The 18,500-nt window shown below is 49.3% G+C and overlaps 1 protein-coding gene across 1 annotated transcript in view; it reads right to left on the bottom strand.

The window, feature by feature from the left end:
- Positions 1-18,500, bottom strand: part of DAAM2 (dishevelled associated activator of morphogenesis 2) — a 91,226-nt gene that overhangs the window by 47,674 nt on the left and 25,052 nt on the right. Inside the window, exon 2 of the mRNA XM_025383398.1 lies at positions 1,008-1,231. Within this exon, the coding sequence (XP_025239183.1) occupies positions 1,008-1,231 (224 nt within the window). The remainder of the gene's footprint in view (positions 1-1,007; positions 1,232-18,500) is intronic.

Below are 18,500 nucleotides of genomic sequence, written 5' to 3'. Positions count from 1 at the left end.
GGATCTCAGCTCACTGCAAGCTCCGCCTCCCGGGTTCACGCCATTCTCCTGCCTCAGCCTCCCGAGTAGCTGGGACTACAGGCGCCCGCCACCTCGCCCGGCTAGTTTTCTGTATTTTTTAGTAGAGACGGGGTTTCACCGTGTCGGCAGGATGGTCTCGATCTCCTGACCTCGTGATCCGCCCGTCTCGGCCTCCCAAAGTGCTGGGATTACAGGCTTGAGCCACCGCGCCCGGCCTACTTATGGCTCTTTACCAGGTCTGGGACCTCCCGTGGTGTGCAGACTTTGTCTCACCACCTCCAAAGAGAGAAGAAATCATGCTTCTTTCCTAGTCTATTTGTGGCCATGGTATAAAGCTGCACACACAGGGTCTTCTCACAAGGGCAGTCTGAAGGCTGGCCTGGGCAGGCACTGCAGTCAGCACAGGCTGGTCCTGGTGTGAATGGCAGAGCTTCCACCTGCCCCTTGTTAGGCACAGCATATAATCATCCCAGGCCTGAACTGGGACCCCATGCATGACATAGACATTTCCACCTCCATGTTCCTAGCCAATCATCCCCTGTTCCGAGGTGCCCAGTGTCTGCCCACAGAATCCCACTATGTCTCTTCTTTGTGTCTTGGACATTAAAAGATCCCAGGGAAACTCCAAGGATCAGAAGAGAGAAAGGCGCCAAATGTTCTGATGTTCTTTGAGATGTCTCACCATCTTAGTTTGCAAAGCCCAGAGCTGCCCCTTCCTATGATAACCTAACTACTGCACCCTGTGGTCTACAATCCAATGCAGAGAGGAGGTAGGACCATTCTTCTGGGCCACACTTTATGCTGTCCATCCCAGTGAGAGATTCTGGTTCCCCAACATAGCTGAAGTGTCCTGGGGGCCTACCTCCTCCCAAGAGGAGTTTTGAGAGATGGAGACCCCAGGACAGGTGCCCTGCCCTCTGTCCAGTTCTGCTTGTCCATCCACCCTCCTCTCCATTGTCACTGTCCCTCCCCACCCTCTCACTGACCACCAGCTCTGCAAAGCGGATGTTGAGCTCCTCTGCGTTTGGGATGGGGCTGGAGAACTCCATGAACTGCAGAGGGTGGTTGTCCCGGAGGTTGATTTCGGGGATGTCACTGCCCCCGAAGCAGCACAGGAAGCCCAGGCCATGGCGGCTCCTCTTCCGGGGGGCCATGGTCACTGCAGGCCAGGGGGTGTCAGCAGGCAGATGCCCTAGGTCCTCATTGTGATCTGGACAGGAGGAGACAACACAGGGTAGTCAGGCATCAGTCAGATAGGCTGAGCAGACGTCACTCTGCCTTCATAACCTCTGTCCCACAGGCTACCGGGAGCCCTCAACTCAATAGCAAAGCCCCTCCGCCCTTCCTCCCACAGCATCCCTCTGTTCCCTCCAGCTCTTTCCACCTGGAGGTATTTACGTATCCTCCCCACCATGCCCTCTGAGTGTTACCTGCGAAGACACTTTCACATTCCCCTTCCTTGCCCTCAGAGAAGGACAAAGGCTGGGGTCACTGAATGTGACTTCCATGTGGCCAGAGCGGACTTTCCATGAATGTGTAGACGGGATCCTACTCCCTGTCTTAAGATCAGCTTCCAGCAAAGGCTCATTTACTCACTTGATTCATTTCCAGGCCTGGGGATAACTGATTTAAAGGCATGGTCCAATGCGGAGGAAAGGGTTGAAGAAGGCTGGCAGAGGGGACAGTGAGCTAATGATGTGGCATAGCTTCTAGAGCCTGGGTCTCCAGAGGAGGAGAGGACGGAAGGCTACAGAGGCTTGTAGAGTTTTCTGCTCAGTCTTCTGTACCCTGGCATGTTTGGATGAATGTGAAATAGCAACAGGCAGTGGTTCACTGATCCTTCTAGAAGGAGGTGGCCAGTTGTCCTCAGAGAGTTACCCAGGGGAGTCAGAGTGAAGCCTGGGTACAGAAATAGGACTGATCATTGGAATGGTATTTGACATCTGCTCAGATTTTCAGAAGAAATCTGCTCAGATTTTCTTTTTCATACCAACCAAGAAGAGAGGACACTGTTCTGTCCAGAGACCAGAACTGATGGACATTTAACAGCTGAGTAGTCATTGGAACAGAAAGGGTTAAGTCTTTGGCTCGCCCCTAGGAAAGCCTAGGTCAATGATGACCAGCTTGAGAAAGAACACTACCCCTGTCATTGATGCCACATGGCCTCTAGATCAATTCAATCCAACAACCAGGACACAGGCCTCCTGAGAGGCAGAACCATCCTCAACCACTGGTTCCTGACAACCTAGGGGGGTTCAGTAGAGAGGCCAAAGCTTATGCACCAAACTGCTACCCAGCCGGATTCTCCCCAGCCCATACTTACAGATCTTAATTTTTTTGGACATAAATATGGAATTCTGTTTTTATCCCTGTTGAATATTATTGGTTTGCAGTCAAGATACTTTAGAATTTTGATTCTTAGCTATTTCTCCTGGACTCAGATTATTAACAGATTAGAATGCCTCTGTAGTCATCACGCACATCATTGCTAAAAATGTTGACCACATCAAAGACACAGACCCTAATGACACAACAAGCTGATCTAGGAATGCCAGGGAACTTTCATTAATATGCTCAGGGGACAGTCTTTCAACCAGCTCTAAATCTATGTAACTATGCTCTCATCTAGCCCTCTTTTCTATAAAGTCAACATGAGAGATTTCTCCTAAAGCCCTGTAGAACTCAAGATATACTAAATCTATGACACTCCTTTGAACCAAGCTCTAGAATCTTATCAAAAGAGAGAACAAGATAAATGTGGCATAATTTGTTCCTAGGGAACTCAGGGTAACTTCTAGAGAACACTGCTTTATTTCCTAAGTCCTAGCTAATAATTTAGTATAATCTCATCTGGCCTCTCACACATCATGCCCTATTTTAACTGTCATTCTAGAATTTTTTTACCAGCTCTATTTTATCTTTCTTTATAAAGTTTGTGACAGGCTTTTTAATAGGCCCAGAAAAGCCTCAAATAATACATTATGGAAGATTGCCCTTGTGTTATTGGTTATCTTTTTGCTACTGGCTCTCATAAATATAGTGAGGGCTCCTAGAGGGCAGGGACTGTGTCTCCTGCTTCTTTGACAGCCATCCCCATTTCTGTAGCCAATAAAAGCCTTGTGCTTCGTGGGGAGTCAATAAATATTTCTTGACCAATTGGGAAATGACCTGTTCTCATGCAAAAGGAGGAAAGAAGGGTCCTTATTAATCAGTCAAAAAATATTGATGGAAATCTCAACTACTAGCAATTGATAAGCACTCAAGAACGTTTGTAAGGAAAAATAGAACCGTCCTAGAGGCTGAGGGAGGAGAAGCAGCCAGCAGGCCAGCACAGCAATCCATGGACATGGTGGCAAAGACCTGGAGTAGACTAGCGTTAGAGTAAAACAGAGAGGAAGGGGGACTTTGGGGTTCCCCTGGGATTTGATAGCCAATGGCAAAGAGTGGGTAAGACAAAGCCCTGGTCTCTGACCATTAGGGTTAGTAAAGCACTAACTCTGCAGGCAGGTAGGGGTGGAATCCCTGTGGGTGCCCTGCCCATTGTCAAGTGTGGGATAATCACATGGAATGCAGACCAGATCCCCTTGATTCCATCAGCCTCCAAAACGCAGCTGCAGCTGGCAAGCAAGACTGCTTTGTTCGGGGCACAAGGCATGGGAAGGGAGCTCCGAGAGGCAGTGGGGAGGCTGGGCTGACAGCACCATGGGGTTCTAGGGAGGGACAAGGAGAACGTGTGACCCCTCTTCCTGCCTTTACTTCCCCAGCTTCTTGTTCCCTAGTCTCCCTCTTACCTTTCTTGGCTGTACCAGAGGAATCAGGCATGGGGGCAGGGGTGGCATATAGCTGGTACACCTTGGCACAGTCTTACATCAGCTGTTTACAGCCATGATTGCTCTGACTGGCCAAAGCCTGTGCCATACCTGTTGTTAAATATTAGAGCATCTTCCCTGACCTTGGGAGAGGAGAAGTAGACACAGACCTTGCGAACAGGAAGGACCATCCCCTGAGAGAAGGACCTCATGCACTCAGGGGGCTGCTGCATATGTGTCTTTTTGAGCTGTGTGTGTGACAGCGCCCAAGTATGTTTATGTTCCTGAGGACAATGCCCTCCCAACCAAACCCTAGGTCTTTCCTCGCCTCCCTTTTTCTTTTTTCTTGAGGTGGAGTCTTGCTCTGTTGCCCAGTCTGGAGTGCAGTGGCGCAATCTTGGCTCACTGCAAGCTCCACCTCCCGGGTTCATGCCATCCTCCTGCCTCAGCCTCCCGAGTAGCTGGGACTACAGGCACCCGCCACCACACCTGGCTAATTTTTTGTATTTTTAGTAGAGACGGGGTTTCGCCATGTTAACCAGGATGGTCTCGATCTCCTGACCTCGTGATCTGCCCGTCTTACCCTCCCAAAGTGCTGGGATTACAGGTGTGAGCCACCGCGGCCGGCCCTCTTGCCTCCCTTTCTTAAGTCCCCATCTGAACATCCAAGACTAAAATCACAGGCTTTCTGCCGAAAGAGGCCTCAGAAATCATGTCACTTCATGGTAGATATCCAAAAACCGAGGTCCAAAGAGGAATTGTCTTATCTGAGGTCACAGGCCTAGGAATAGAGCTGGGATTAAAACCCAGGACTCCAGCAGCCAGGCTGTGGTCCGGTCACTGCCCCAGCAGACCTTGTCGTCTCCGTCAATGGGCCTTTTTTCTTACCTTGCCTTCAGCTCCCCCATAGCCATAGCCTCCCTCTGCTAGAGCAGATCAGTCTCTACAGCTTAGTTTAGAAATCCCTCTAGAGAGCAGGAGAGGTTTACAGAAGCTCCAAAGGCCGCCTCCTTCTCCTCATCAGTAGGAGCTGCTTCCATCGTCTGAACCCTAATTCCTGACCCGCTCCTGCTCTGACACCTCTTTCACTCCAGCTTCCTAGTGGCAGGGCGGGGTGGGGAGCAGAGGCTTTGAAGTCAGGAGACCGGGATTTCCCCACCTTTGTTTTCTCAGCTGGTGCTGGTGAGTACTCTTCACCTCTCGAAGCCCCAGTTTCCTCATCTGTGACACCCTGATCACAGGGTCTTCCTCACTGGGTTTCAGTGAGGTGTACAGAAAGCAAGAGAAGTGAAATGCCTGGAGCACACTGGGCGACAGTAGAGGAAGCGCCACCCTGCAGCGGGCCTCCATTCCCATCATCGCCAGCAATGTGAGATTCGCCCTGCCCACAGCCTGCAACCCTCAGCGCTTCTCCAGGCAACGATGGGGTGACTGACACCTGGCATTCTGGGAATTTGCCTGGCCAGATTTATGAAGTCACCCGGCTCTGCCTTCCTCTAGGCCAGAGGAGCTGGGCTTTTCCCTGGGCTCTGAGCTATCTCTAGGTAGAAAGATAAGCAAATCTTCATCACTGACCCTGCACAGGGAGAGGAGAAGGTGAAGTGGCCACAGGAATTCATTTCTGCAAAATCTCTTTAGAAGAGGAACAACGAGGTTTCCACCTTGAAGGAGAACTGAGAAGCAATTTGGAGAAAAGGGGATGCAAAGACAGAAGGAAACCCACTGGACTTGAACTCAGCCAGAGACATTTCAGCTGCCCCTACCTCCACACACTTTTCTCTCCATGAAAACTTCCCCAGTGCCAGCAGCTCCCTGCCCTCCACATCCTGTCTCCTTGCTCCCTCCCCTCTTCCTGTGGGGACAAGTTCTCCTCAGGACTGTTAGTCCCCAAGCACAGACCAACTGGCCTAAGACACCAAACCATAGGTCACAGCCAGTTAAGCAACGCCTCCTGTGGCTCCAGCCTGACTGCACCCATCACCGTCACAGTCCCTCTAGTTGTAGCACAAGCACATTGCCTGTCCCATTTCTGTCACTCACCAGCAGGGGTTCAGCAGGCCATGGTGGTAGTCTCTCTGGGCCTCAGTTTCCTTTCTGTGCAATGGCAGGGTTTAACTGAAGACCTCCAAGGACTTTACCGGCTCTGACCTTTCACACTGCCTGCGCAATCCTATTCCCGAAGGCTTCCCAAGGGGCTCTCCTCTTCCTGTACTGAGCACTTCCCCCACATTGCTCTCCGAGCCAGGAAGGACTTCCTACCACTTGAGCTCATTCCTTCCATTTGGTTGGTAAAGATGCAATCCTAGCCCTTACCCTCAAACCCTAACCCCTAGCCACTGCAACACACCAGCTTTTACATTTCAGGACTTCAAAAGTCCCATATCATCAGTGTTTATCCCTCAGTCTTAATAGAAGCAGAATAATACTAACACTTGAGACTTTCCTATGTGCCAGAAACTGACTGTCGACATTTTATTCCCCCAACAACTCTCTGAGATAGTTGGCTTCATTTTAAAGAACTTACGGAGAAAAAACCCAAAAATGCAAAAACAAAAACAAAAGCCACAAAAACTGTGGTTCAGAGCGGTTAAGTAGCTTGCCTAAGGTCACACAGCTAGTTAGGGACATAGCTAGGATTCAAACCCAGGACTGTCTGACTCTAAAGTGGTAAGCCACTAAGCCATAAGGCACATGTCCAGAAAGTATCCTAAGCTGAGATCTGCTCAGAGTTTTCTCAAATGTTATAGATTGATATTCAATAATTCATGATTCTGCATTTCCTGTGAGCTGGGCCAGGTGTTTTCACAGCTGGGCAACGTCATTTCAGCTTCACAATGACCTTGTGAGGTGGTTATTATCCCCTCTTACAGATAAAAATATTGAGGCTTCAGGAGCTGTTACATGGCTTGGTCTATGACACCCAGCTGCTAAGAGACAGAGCTAGGACTCACAAGTAAGTATTCTCACTCTAAGCCTAGTGGTCTTGTCACAGAACCAAAGCTGACTTATGAACCCCTCCTCTAGCTCTTGGGGACAATGCTATTGCTTTGGGACATTCAAATTGCCTCCTATCAAACTGCCTCTTTTCCTACCTTCAGACACAGGGGTAACAGGACAAGGACATGGTATTGACTCTCCCTGGCCACTTCCAAGGTACCTACTGGGAACCAGGTACTATACTGATAATTTTCTGCATTATCTCATTTATTCTCCCAACCCTACAATGATATCACAATCCCTTCTTACTGATGATGACATTAAGAGTCTCAAAGGTCAGGCAAGTTGCCCAAAGACCAAGTTTTAGAAGTGAAAGGGCTGGGTTTGAGGACAGTAGTGTCTCATTCAAACGAATGTGCTTTTGACCAGCTTCTAGCCATGTGTTGACCATTGACCTGTGGTGAGGACCCAGGAGTAAACAAGATGTGATTCCTTTCCTAAAGGTCTCCTTCTAGTAGGGGAGCAAGGGGAGTCCAGACAGTGACAACAAAGAGTGAGGTGTTTGGGCAGCCCTGAGAAGGGGGACCTGGTTCAGCCTGGGAGTTAGGGGGTAAAGGGGAAGTCAGGGCAGGCTTCCAGGAGAAGCGGACTTTGAGCCAGCCTTGAAAGAGAGGAAAGAATCAAGGAAGGGTGCAAGAGGAGGGAAAAGGCACTCTAGGCAAGGAAAACGGCATAAGCAGAGGCACAGAAGGAAGAGCATGGCATGTGTGAGCCCAGAGTCCTGATCAGCGGCTTCATCCTCTGCTGGCTAAATCAATAGGCAAAGCAAATGGAAAGGGTATGCGAGTATCCTGGTTTGATAGCAGAGCTGCAAGCGTGCTGGGGAGCCTGCTCCTTTGCCCTTCTCTCCCCACCAGGTCCCCTGGGGCTGGGGCTGGGAATGGGGCCCAGAGCTTCCCAGAGCTGCTGCATGGAACATAAGGAATGTAAACAATTTCCTGCTCCACAGGCGGACATTGCTCCCTATACGCTGACCCTCCACGTGCATGTGCTGCTGGGAGTCACCCAGGAAAGGGCCCCAAGCCCGGCTTGGGGCCTGGCTCCCAAAGGAAGAATCTATGCTTTTCCATCCCATGTCCCAAATGACACTACCAGACCCTCTGCCCACCCATCTCCCCACTGCCAACCTACACCACACCTGCTTCCACCCCAAGCCTCTGTAGACCATCTCCTCAAGCTGGTGGACAGCAAGCAGGCCTGGGGGTTCCTCTTAGCTCTAATCCATCCACTTCCTCCCTGAAGCTGCTGAATTATCATCGCCCAACTCTACCCTACACATTCGGTTGAATTCTGTTCAGTTGACATCAGCTCTAACCAGGTGACTTCAAACAAGTTACTTGGCCTCTCTGAGCCTCAGTTTCTTCAGCCATAAAACAGGGGAAATATAATAGTACATAATTCATAGGGTTGTCAGGAGGATTAAATTAGTTAATATTTGTAAAGCATTTGGAATACAGCCTAGTAAAAGTAAAGACTATTAATAGCTATACAGATAAGCTGCTGTTCTACTTGTGAAGATACCTGAATGACGGTATTATAGAGTTTTCTTTCTGTAATTTCATCAGTTTTACATATTAGTATAGGGCTTGGCAGATATTACAGGGGCCATGTTCAGCCCACAGACTGTTTTTGTAAACACAGTTTTATTGGAACAGTCATGCGCATTCATTTAATTATTGACTACAGCTACTACCATGCAACAGAGACCGTATGGCCCACAAAGCCAAAAACGCTTACTATCTGGCCCCTTACAGAAAGACTGCCAATTCCTGGATTACTGCATCGATTCCTATGCAACTGACAATATCCAATTATTTTTAGCCATAAAAACACCGATTTCATATGATTCCACATATCATACTGGCTCCTCACTTGTACTGTCTGACCCACCGAGAGTGCTGCCCTCTAAATCCAGTGATTCCAACCATAATAAAGATATATTTATTGAGCACCTACCATGTTCGAGGTTTTTCTCAAACTTTCATCTTCCCTTTTTACAGACGAAGAAACTTGAGGCTCAGAAGGACGCTAGGTGTGAACCTAGGAACTCAAACCAGGTCTCCAGACGCCACTGTTGCCCTGAACAATCTGACTGACTTGTACTGTGAGCCTCGGGCAGGGCTGGGGGAGAGACAAGGAGCACTTTCAAAAATAAGCACACGCTGTTTCCAGAATTGGGGGAGCTTTTCTTAGCAGTCGCCTAAATTACAGTTTCCCCCTAGGCTCTGGGAAAGGCAAAGAAAGCAAAAGTAAATTCTCTCAGCCTCTGAGTCCCCTCTGTGCAGGCCTAGGGGTGGGAGACACAGGGAGGCGTCGCTGAGACCCGAGAAGAGGAAGGAGAGAAAGGAACGTCTTTCCGGAAAAGTGAAACTGAAAATCCCTCAAAGTGACATTTCTCAAACTTGGGGGTGAGGGTGGGAGTTGAGGATTTTCCAACTGTTTTTCTCATTTTGAGAAATGATAAAGAGAATAAAGGTTTCTTTGACTCACTAGGGCACTAAACAAGCAGATGATAGTTCTCCAAGGTCATGGTCAAACGTTCATTCATTCATTCATTCATTCATTCATCCACCCACCCACCCACCGAGTAAATGCCATGTATAAAGCAATGTTCTGGGTGTCTTATATGAGCCTGACATCAGATCCTAGGATGCAAGGGAGGCAAGGAGGTGTGGCTCTAGGCCCTGGGACTGTAGGTGGGGAAGAGTGACTTCTGGCTGGGAGGATCTGGAACATTCACCAGAGGAACTGTCATTGAAGCTGGGCCTCAGAAGAAGGGAGGGCGTCAGCACATGCCAGGGGCTCGGGGGGTGTCCAGGAAAGCATTCTCAACAAGTGGCATGCCAGAGTGAGAACCTGGCACCAACGACAGCCCAAATGAATGAGAAGCTCTACCAGGGTGGTTCCCACTGCACCTCTCAGGGCTCAAAGAGGTGCAGTGGGAACCAAAACTACAGCCAGAAAAAGGAGGGCGTTGAGCACCAGGGGAAGAAGGAAGAAGACATTGGAGAGTGTGTGGCTTGTGGCTGATTAGTTCCTTGGCTTATGGTAGAGGAGAGCGTTTGTGAGGTCTGAAATTAGAAGAGACATTTCTGGTGGCACTGTATGGGGTGGGAAGACAGGAGGGAGAAGTGGAAGAGGGGAAGAGTTAGGAGGCAAGTCTGTGCATCTGGGTAGAAGAGAATGAGACCCTGAACTGCCAAGAATAGAGAAGAGGAGGTGGATGCTGGCGGTGCCATGGAGGGGTGCGGGCACGCGAGTAAGAGGATGAGAGGCTGGCCATACAGAGCAAGGACCTGGGCTGACGATGAACCTGGGGAGCATAGCTTACTCTCTGGGCAACAGCTACGAAGTGAAAGAGAAGGAATTTTAGCGCCCATGTCTCTGCTACCCATTAGCACCGGAAGTCTGGGGCTCCTGGCCAAAGGGAAATCACCCTACACAGGAGAACCCAAGGCCTCGCCCCCTCTGCTTCCAGAAGCCAAGCCCCTCCTCTGGCTCACACAGACGGGGCTGCTGTTACTGAAAGGCGCAGGAAAGGAGCCTCCAGTTTTCCTCTGTGCTCCACTCCCAGCTCTCCCACCAGAGCAACCCATCACTGAGGCCTCAGCACCGTTCCACAGCTCAGGACTGGGAGAAGCCCCCACTGGCTGCTACTCCTGATCCTCTCTCCCAGGATCCCAGCACAAAAAGCATTCTGTCACTCTTGAGGGAAGGACCTCGAGGTTCTGTCAGGCCAACTCCGCCCTAGAAACCCAGCGGGGCCTGTGCACATGGCCCCACCTGGCCCCCGGGGCTGCACCTTCTGCAGTACAAGGTGACCTTCCCGCCTTTCTACAGAAAGGCCCCTGCTCCTGCCTCAGGACCCACAGGCACAGTCCATCTCCTCTGGGAGGGCAGATTGGGATGGGGCAGTGACTAGGGGGTAACTAGGGGGTAGGATGGGAGCTGAGCCAACCCCTGAAAGGCAAATGTCGTTGAAAATATAGATCCAGGGTGACTCCTTTTCTCCTCCTAAATTTTGTGTGTACAATTTCACCACTTTATTCATACTTTCAAACAAAACTTTGTCGAGTCCCTAAGTACCGTGCTCTTAGCTGTGAAAATGTATAATAAGCGTGAGTTCAGTCTGATTGGGAAGGGAGACAAATAAAATAAAGTGTGGACATGGTTATGATAAGGGAAGTACACAGGTTTGAGTCTGAGGAATGTCTGCAGAACTGCATCCCAGCGGGGGTTCTGGTCCACCCTAAACCCTCTGCTCATAAACATGGTTTAGAGGGGGCATCGTAGAGTGGAATGAGGGCTGGGAATACTCAGAGATGCTACCAAAGATCAAGAACAGAAGTCCAACCAAGGGTTATTGATGCCATAGGAGATTGCAAGCACCTCGGGCAAGAGAACATGAGTACTTTGGGCCTCATCTGTAAATGAGCCAGTCAAACTATGTATTGTCTAGGAGTTTCTTTTTTTTTTTTTTTTTTTTTTTTGAGGCGGAGTCTCGCTCTGTCGCCCAGGCTGGAGTGCAGTGGCGCGATCTGGCTCACTGCAAGCTCCGCCTCCCGGGTTCCCACCATTCTCCTGCCTCAGCCTCCCGAGTAGCTGGGACTACAGGCGCCGCCACCACACCCGGCTAATTTTTTGTATTTTTAGTAGAGACGGTGTTTCACTGTGTTAGCCAGGATGGTCTCGATCTCCTGACCTCATGATCCGCCCGTCTCGGCCTCCCAAAGTGCTGGGATTACAGGCTTGAGCCACCGCGCCCGGCCTGTCTAGGAGTTTCTTCTACCCCTGTCACTAGGATCTGTGTCAGACAGTACATGAGGTGTTAAATGATGCTGTTTGAATTGAATCCTATCCTATGAGCTCCCTAAAGGAGCTCATTCATTCATCTGCTCATTCATTCATCCAACCATCATTGATTTTTAGCACCTACTCTATGCCCGGCACTGCTCTCAGGGCTGGGTACATGCAGGTAAACTCATCAGACACAGCTCCTGCCCTCACAGAGCTGTGGTCTCCTAAGCTCAGAGTCCCTTTTGTCCTTTGTCTTCAATCCCTAATGCCCCATCCTGTGAATGATTCTCACCACCTTTTTCTAAAATGCCTTGGATGCATTTGTTTCATTCCCAAACACCAGGCTCCAGATCAGCCCCATGTGATCTCATGCTGAGACCCCTGCCAACCTCTCTCATTTCCCCCTTTCCCAGTCACCCTGCAAACAGCTCTCTGAATGATGTGCTTCTAGACTTATTCTGCACTCCTGGGTTCAGCTGAATTGACAGGGCCCTGGGTGGATAAGAACAGGGTGCTCACAGCCTAGGCCACGCTTCAGAAATTTATTAGAGGCAGATGAGATGGCAAAGAGGACTAGGAATGGGAGTTTTCAGGACAAAGCATTAGGAGGGATGTGGATTGAGTGGGGTCCAGGAGGGAGCCTGAGTTCTTGTGCACTGGACAGGCAAGTATAGGAGATGCTCACTAAAATGGAGGAAAGAGGGAGGAGAAGACAGATGACATGAATGCATGTGTAGTATGTGTGTGGCGTGTGTGGTGGGGTACGTGTATGTGTCATGTGTATAGGCAATATATGTGCATGTGTGGTGTGATATGGTATGTATGTGTGATGTGTGTAGGGTGTGTGTGGGCACACGGTATGTGTGTAGATAGGGTATGTGCATGTGTGGTATGTGTGGCATATGTGTGGGTGGCATATGTGTATGTGTGGTGTGTAAGAGGTATATGTTCATGTGTGGTGCGTGTGTGTAGATGGGTTTTATCTGCATGTGGTATGTGTCTGAGGTGTGTGTATGCGTGGTGTGATATGGTATGTCTATGTTATTTGTGGTATGTTTGTGTAGTGTGTGTGGTNGTGGTGTGGTATATGTGTAGTATGTGCAGTGTGTGTGATATGTGTATGTGTGACAGGGTATGTTTAGGTGGTGCGTGTGCATGTGTGATGAGTGTATATGTGCATGTGGGGTGTGTATGTGTTGTGTGTGTGGTGTGCCTATGTCTGGTGTATACACATGGTATATGTGTGATGTGTGCATAGATGGGGTTTGTGCACGTGTGGTGCATGTGTGATGTGTATGGGATATGTATGTGTGGTGTATACACATGGTATCTGTGATGTGTGTATAGATGGGGTTTGTGTATGTGTGGTGTGTGTGTGTGGTGTGTATGTGTGATATGTGTGTAATGTGGTATGTGGATGTGTGGATGTGTGTGTAGAAGGTTTATGTGCATGTGTGGTATATGTGTGTGTGTGGTGTGTGTATGTGTGGTGTGTGTGTGGTGTGTGTAGTGTGTGTGATGGGGTTTGGGTACATGTGGTATGTGTGTAGTATATGTATGTGTGGTAAGGGTGTAGGTGATGTATATGTGCATGTGTGGTGTATGTATATGTGTGTGGGGGGGGTGTACGTGTGGTGTATATGTGTGGTGTGTGTAGTGTGATGGGGTTTGTGTACATGTGGTGTGTGTATGGTGTATATGTGTGGTGGGGGACGTAGGTGATGTATATGTGCATGTATGGTGTGCATATATGTGTGCTCATCTCCAAAAAGCAAAGACACATGCTTGTACCGACTTCCAAGTCTAAGTAGAAAGAAGACCCAGGCAACTCCCCAAGGTATATGAGCAGAAGAAACAGTAAGATCACTGGAAATCAGCCCCTGTGCCAATTTCTGATCAGCCCACTCTTTGTTTATAAAGGAGTTGCCCAAGCATAATATTTAGGAAATGTTACTGTTCAGAAGGCAATGTCTTTTCTTCTTTTTCCCATGAACCACACTATGGCCTGGGAGCACAGACCCATTCAAAGGACGCTTACATACACCATAGACCATGCATCTCGTTTAATCTTACAACAACCCTGAGAGGTCAGAATTTTTGACTGATGAGGACCCTGAGGTTCAAAACCAGGAGACAATGCCCAAACTAGGGCTCTTCCTGTAACACACTATCACATTCCAACCCAGTTTCGATTTAGCTCTGGGTGGTGTGTGTGTGTGTGTGTGTGTTTGTGTGTGTGTGTCCAGCAGAAACTGGGTTCCCCTTGGGTGTATACTACAATGGGGCATACTTCCCCGCAACCCCCTGCCTCTGCTATTTGAAATCAGGGTGGTAGGTTTTACATCCCCATTTAGCTTGAAATAGAAAAAGCAAGTTGCTGACAATAATGTATCCCAAACTATTCCATGCTCCACACTTTAAAACATAAATATTTCACACCTTTCTAGAAAAGAGAATACTAGTATTTATTAAAAGCTAGGCTAGGCTCAAAATTTTATACCTATTATTTAAGGATGCCAGCATCCTGCAAAAGCAGTAATATGATCTCCATTTTTACATATAGGAAAAGTAAGGCTCAGAGAAGATCAGTAACTTGCCCAAGTTAGTAAAGTAGATAAAACACGTGACGTCAGTCTGACTGATTCCAACATTCAGATACAGCCTTCCCACGGCAAGCAGAACACAGCTCGTAAACGGCAGCATCACTGTACACCGCAGGCATCCCCATAGCCATAGCACCTCCTGTGGCGCACTTCCCATCTCTTCCCCATCTCCCCATCCCAGCTCACAGGAAAGAACTCAGTGCTTGCATAACGAAACCCTGTCCTTAGTCACACACAGCATTTGGGCCCCATCATCTCACCACACACTTAGTCACAGAAAGGTCTAGGCTGTGTCACCTTCAGGATTGGCCTCTTGGGCATGTGAGCTGGGCACACTCAGAAGGGCCCTGCGCTTGGTTTAAAGCTCTGCTGTTGCTGTCTTGAAACTTTTAATAATTTTTGAACAAGGAGTCCCGCATTTTCATTTTGTGCTGGGCCCGCAAATCATGCAGCTGGCCCTGCCCATCTTCTCCAGCAGCCAGCGCAGGCAGCCTTTCCCAGGAAGAGTGGCCTGGCTGGCCACTCCCTGTGTGTTTCCAAAAATGTTACCCACAGTCCCTGAATGGTCAGGACGGAACACAGACAAGTTACTTCACTCTGGGGTGGCTTCCTGTTCAAGTGGCCTCGATCTACATCTCAGTAACTGCTGGACTACTCCCCACCCTGATCTTTCTTCCCCATCACACCCCACTCCTCCACTCCATACTCCCTGGTTTCCAGTCACGGTATTCCACTCATTCCTCCTCAAATGCACCATTGCTCAAGGGACTGAAATTCCTAGAGGTCAGGGACATTTTTATCTCCAACTCCCCCCACAGTGCTCTTTCCATACATACAGCAGGAACTTGGTAAGAGTTAAAGGATTAAATGAATTGCTACAATGTTACCTGTCAATTTAAAAAAGTTTTTAAAAATTGGTATGATAAAAAAATAAATTGCTTTATTTCCTGAATTCTTGACCCTATCAATTATAAGACATAGCAATGTGATGACATGACATTAAGCATACACAAAGCTTGTACATCCTTCTGAAATTAAATAATAAAAGCAGGAGACTATTTCAGCTTTGAAACATAGTAAAGAATGGACTCCCTCGTTCTGCATGTGGATTCTCAACGTTACCCCTCACCCCAATCTCATGCCCACCTCCCCTGCTTCCTCCCCGTCTTCTCTCATCCATCTCCACTGCAGATCCCACCTTCCTCAAGCAGCCTTCCTAACCACTCCAATCTACCTGCATTCTTCTAAATAAACTCAAAGCACTTTTTGTCTGCTGTTTATAGGACACGTCATTGTATACTACCTCGTGGCACTTTACATTATTTAATATCTTGTATGCATTTTTTATTTTTTTAAGATGGAGTCTCTGTCTGTTGCCCAAGCTGGAGAGAGGTGGCACAGTCTCAGCTCAGTGCAACCTCCGCCTCCCAGGTTCAAGCAATTCTCCTGCCTCAGCCTCCCAAGTAGCTGGGTTTACAGGCGCCCACCACCACACCTGGCTAATTTTTTGTATTTTTAGTAGAGAAGGGATTTCATCATGTTGGCTAGGCTGGTCTCCAACTCCTGACCTTAGGTGATCCACCCGCCTCGGCCTCCCAAAGTGCTAGCATTCTACACATGAGCCACTGTGCCTGGCCACATTTATGTTTTTTATACCAATGAACTTCTCCCCCATCTAGACTCTGAGCCCACGAGAATAGCTCCTGGCGCAGTGGAATGTGCAGCAGGTCCTCGGTCCTCCGTGAGCTCTTCCTGAAGGAATGACATCTAACAGCAGTGTGTGGGGAGAGGCAGAGTGAAGAAAGTGGTTAATACCCCAGGAATGAACCTTCATGGCCCACCCAGTGACTCAGGTCCTTCAACTCGTGAAGGCATCCAGGCCTTGGCCAGGCACCCTCAATAGGTGTCTCAAGTGACCCTCAGCAAGTGGCAAAGGAATGCTTCTTTATAAACCTGCATGGTTAAATCAGGCCTTGGAATTCTCAGATAAATGCAGGATGTTTTCATTTGTTTGTTTCACTTCTGTTTTTAATTTCCCCCCCCTCCCTGTCAACAAAAGGCATCTTGCATGTAAAAGGTATGAGATATTTTTCCTCTCTGTGCTTGAGGGATGCTTTCTCTGACGGAAATGAGGCTCTGGCTCCAGGACTCCAGGCTACAGAAGCTGAGATTTCCTCTAAGAACACAGGCCAATCCTCAAGCCCTGAGAACAGTCCTTGAATGGACTCCCTGTTTCTAAATTGTCTCTTTTCAACCCAGATATCCTTGCAAGCTCTACCCCGATTACTGCCACTGAAGGGATCCCCCTCCTCAGTGCCCAGTGTTGAAGCCACTTACCCACCTCATCCTGGAAAGTGCACTGCTGTGTGTCGCCTCTTTCCACCCTGTCACCCCTTCAGAAGCCTTTTCTCAGTTCTCTCTCCTCAAGTTGTGAACAATGTGAAATCTGATCCACCTGCCCCAAGAACGCCAAGCTCCCCATAGCCTCTGATTCAGCCGAAGCCACTCAGGTCAGAGCTCCTCCCAGTAATCGCTCCAAGTAGAGGCCCTCCCTCTGGAGCCCCCCCCCCCCCCCCCCCCCCCCTGGTGCCCCCCCCCCCAGAAGCCCCCCCCCCACCCTTCCCCAAGGAGTTCCCGCCCCCTGGAACCCCTCCCCCTGGAGCCCCTCCTCCCAGAGCCCCTCCCCCTGGAACCCTCCCCCTGGAGCTCCTCCCCCTAGGATCCCCTCCCCACCCTTCCCCAAGGAGTTCTCGCCCCCCTGGAACCCCTTCCCCTGGAGTCCCTCCTCCCAGAGCCCCTCCCCCTGAAGCCCCTCCCATGGAACCCCGCCCCTGGAACCTCTCAGCTGAAACACCTGGCAAGCCTCACTTCCTGCTGGAAGCCTTCCTGGCCACCCTTCCTCCTCCTCAGCATCCTGTGTTTCTCCCATAATCAAATATCAGGCAGATCTATTGTTTCCTGAATTACAGTCACTCCCCCTGGGCTGTGATCTTCTTAGGTCAGGGACAGTGTCGCACAGTGAAATGGGCACCCTGGTGCCCAGCAAAGAGCCTGGCACATAGTAGATAGACCAGGGCTTTGCCAAGGTGCAGACCCTGGATGTCTGGCCTTCTCCTGTATCCTCTCCCCTCCAAAAACTCCCCTCCATCTCCTTCCTTCAGACTAATTCAGCAATGGTCACTCCAAACTTCTCTTTTCCCTCATCTCCAGCTCCATATTTCCAACGATCCACATTTCCATTCAGATGCGCTGATGCTAGTGCCACCAACTTCCTCCCCAACTGACCTCTCCTTTCCTTCCCCTCCGGACCACCCCAAACTTCAAAGATAGAGAAGCATCTTTAACTCTTCCTTTGTCTGAAATACTGCTATATGCCAGGCATTTTATATGTACTATCTCACTTAATTCTCACAAGAAACTCTGAAATGTGGGTATTAGCATCCCGATTTTAAGGATAAGGAAACTGATGTTCAGTGAAGTGAAGCAACCTTCCCAAGGTCACAAACCCAAAACTGACTGAGCCAGGATTAGAGGCAGGTTCTGACCTAGCTGTCTTTTTATTTTATTTTTTAATTTTTATTTATTTATTTATTATTTTGAGACTCTATTGCCCAGGCTGGAGTGCTGTGGTGCGATCTTGGCTCACTGCAACCTCTGCCTCCTGGACTCAAGCAATCCTCTGCCTCAGCCTCCCAAGTAGCTGGGACTATAGCCATGTACCCATCACACCTGGCTAATTTTTGAATTTTGTGTAGAGACAGGGTTTCGTCGCCCAGGCTGGTATTGAACTCCTGGCCTCCAGTGATCTGTCTGCCTCAGCCTCCCAAAGTGCTGGGATTGTGAGTGTGAGCCACTGTGCCTGGCCATGACCCAGCTGTCTTAAACTCCCATTCTTCTCCCCCAACACAGAGGTACTCCCGCACCCACACACAGTTCTCTATTTTATAGATTATCCAGCCTTCATATCCAGTCTACTGGGTTCTACTTAGAAATGCTTCCTGCATCAAGTCTGTGCTCACCTGTGTGAACACTGGGCTCCCCTCACTGGCCTCTGGGAGGCTGGTTATGCAGAGCCTCCTGCGATTTGCTGGCAGTGTGGACTCACCTCATACTGCTCTGTGAGCCTGCACATGCTCTAAGCTTGGAACCATTTCTCTCAGGCATTGTCCTTTCTTGCCAGCTTGGCTGACCTCCAGCCCAGGCTGAGGCTGATCCCTTTCTTCAGGACTCCATCTGCACCCCTCTGATTCCTCCTTTTGGCTTCAGGTCCTGA

This window comes from Theropithecus gelada, chromosome 4 (genome assembly GCF_003255815.1).
Source record: "Theropithecus gelada isolate Dixy chromosome 4, Tgel_1.0, whole genome shotgun sequence".
NCBI lineage: Eukaryota > Metazoa > Chordata > Mammalia > Primates > Cercopithecidae > Theropithecus > Theropithecus gelada.
This window is presented reverse-complemented; position numbering and strand designations above follow the sequence as displayed.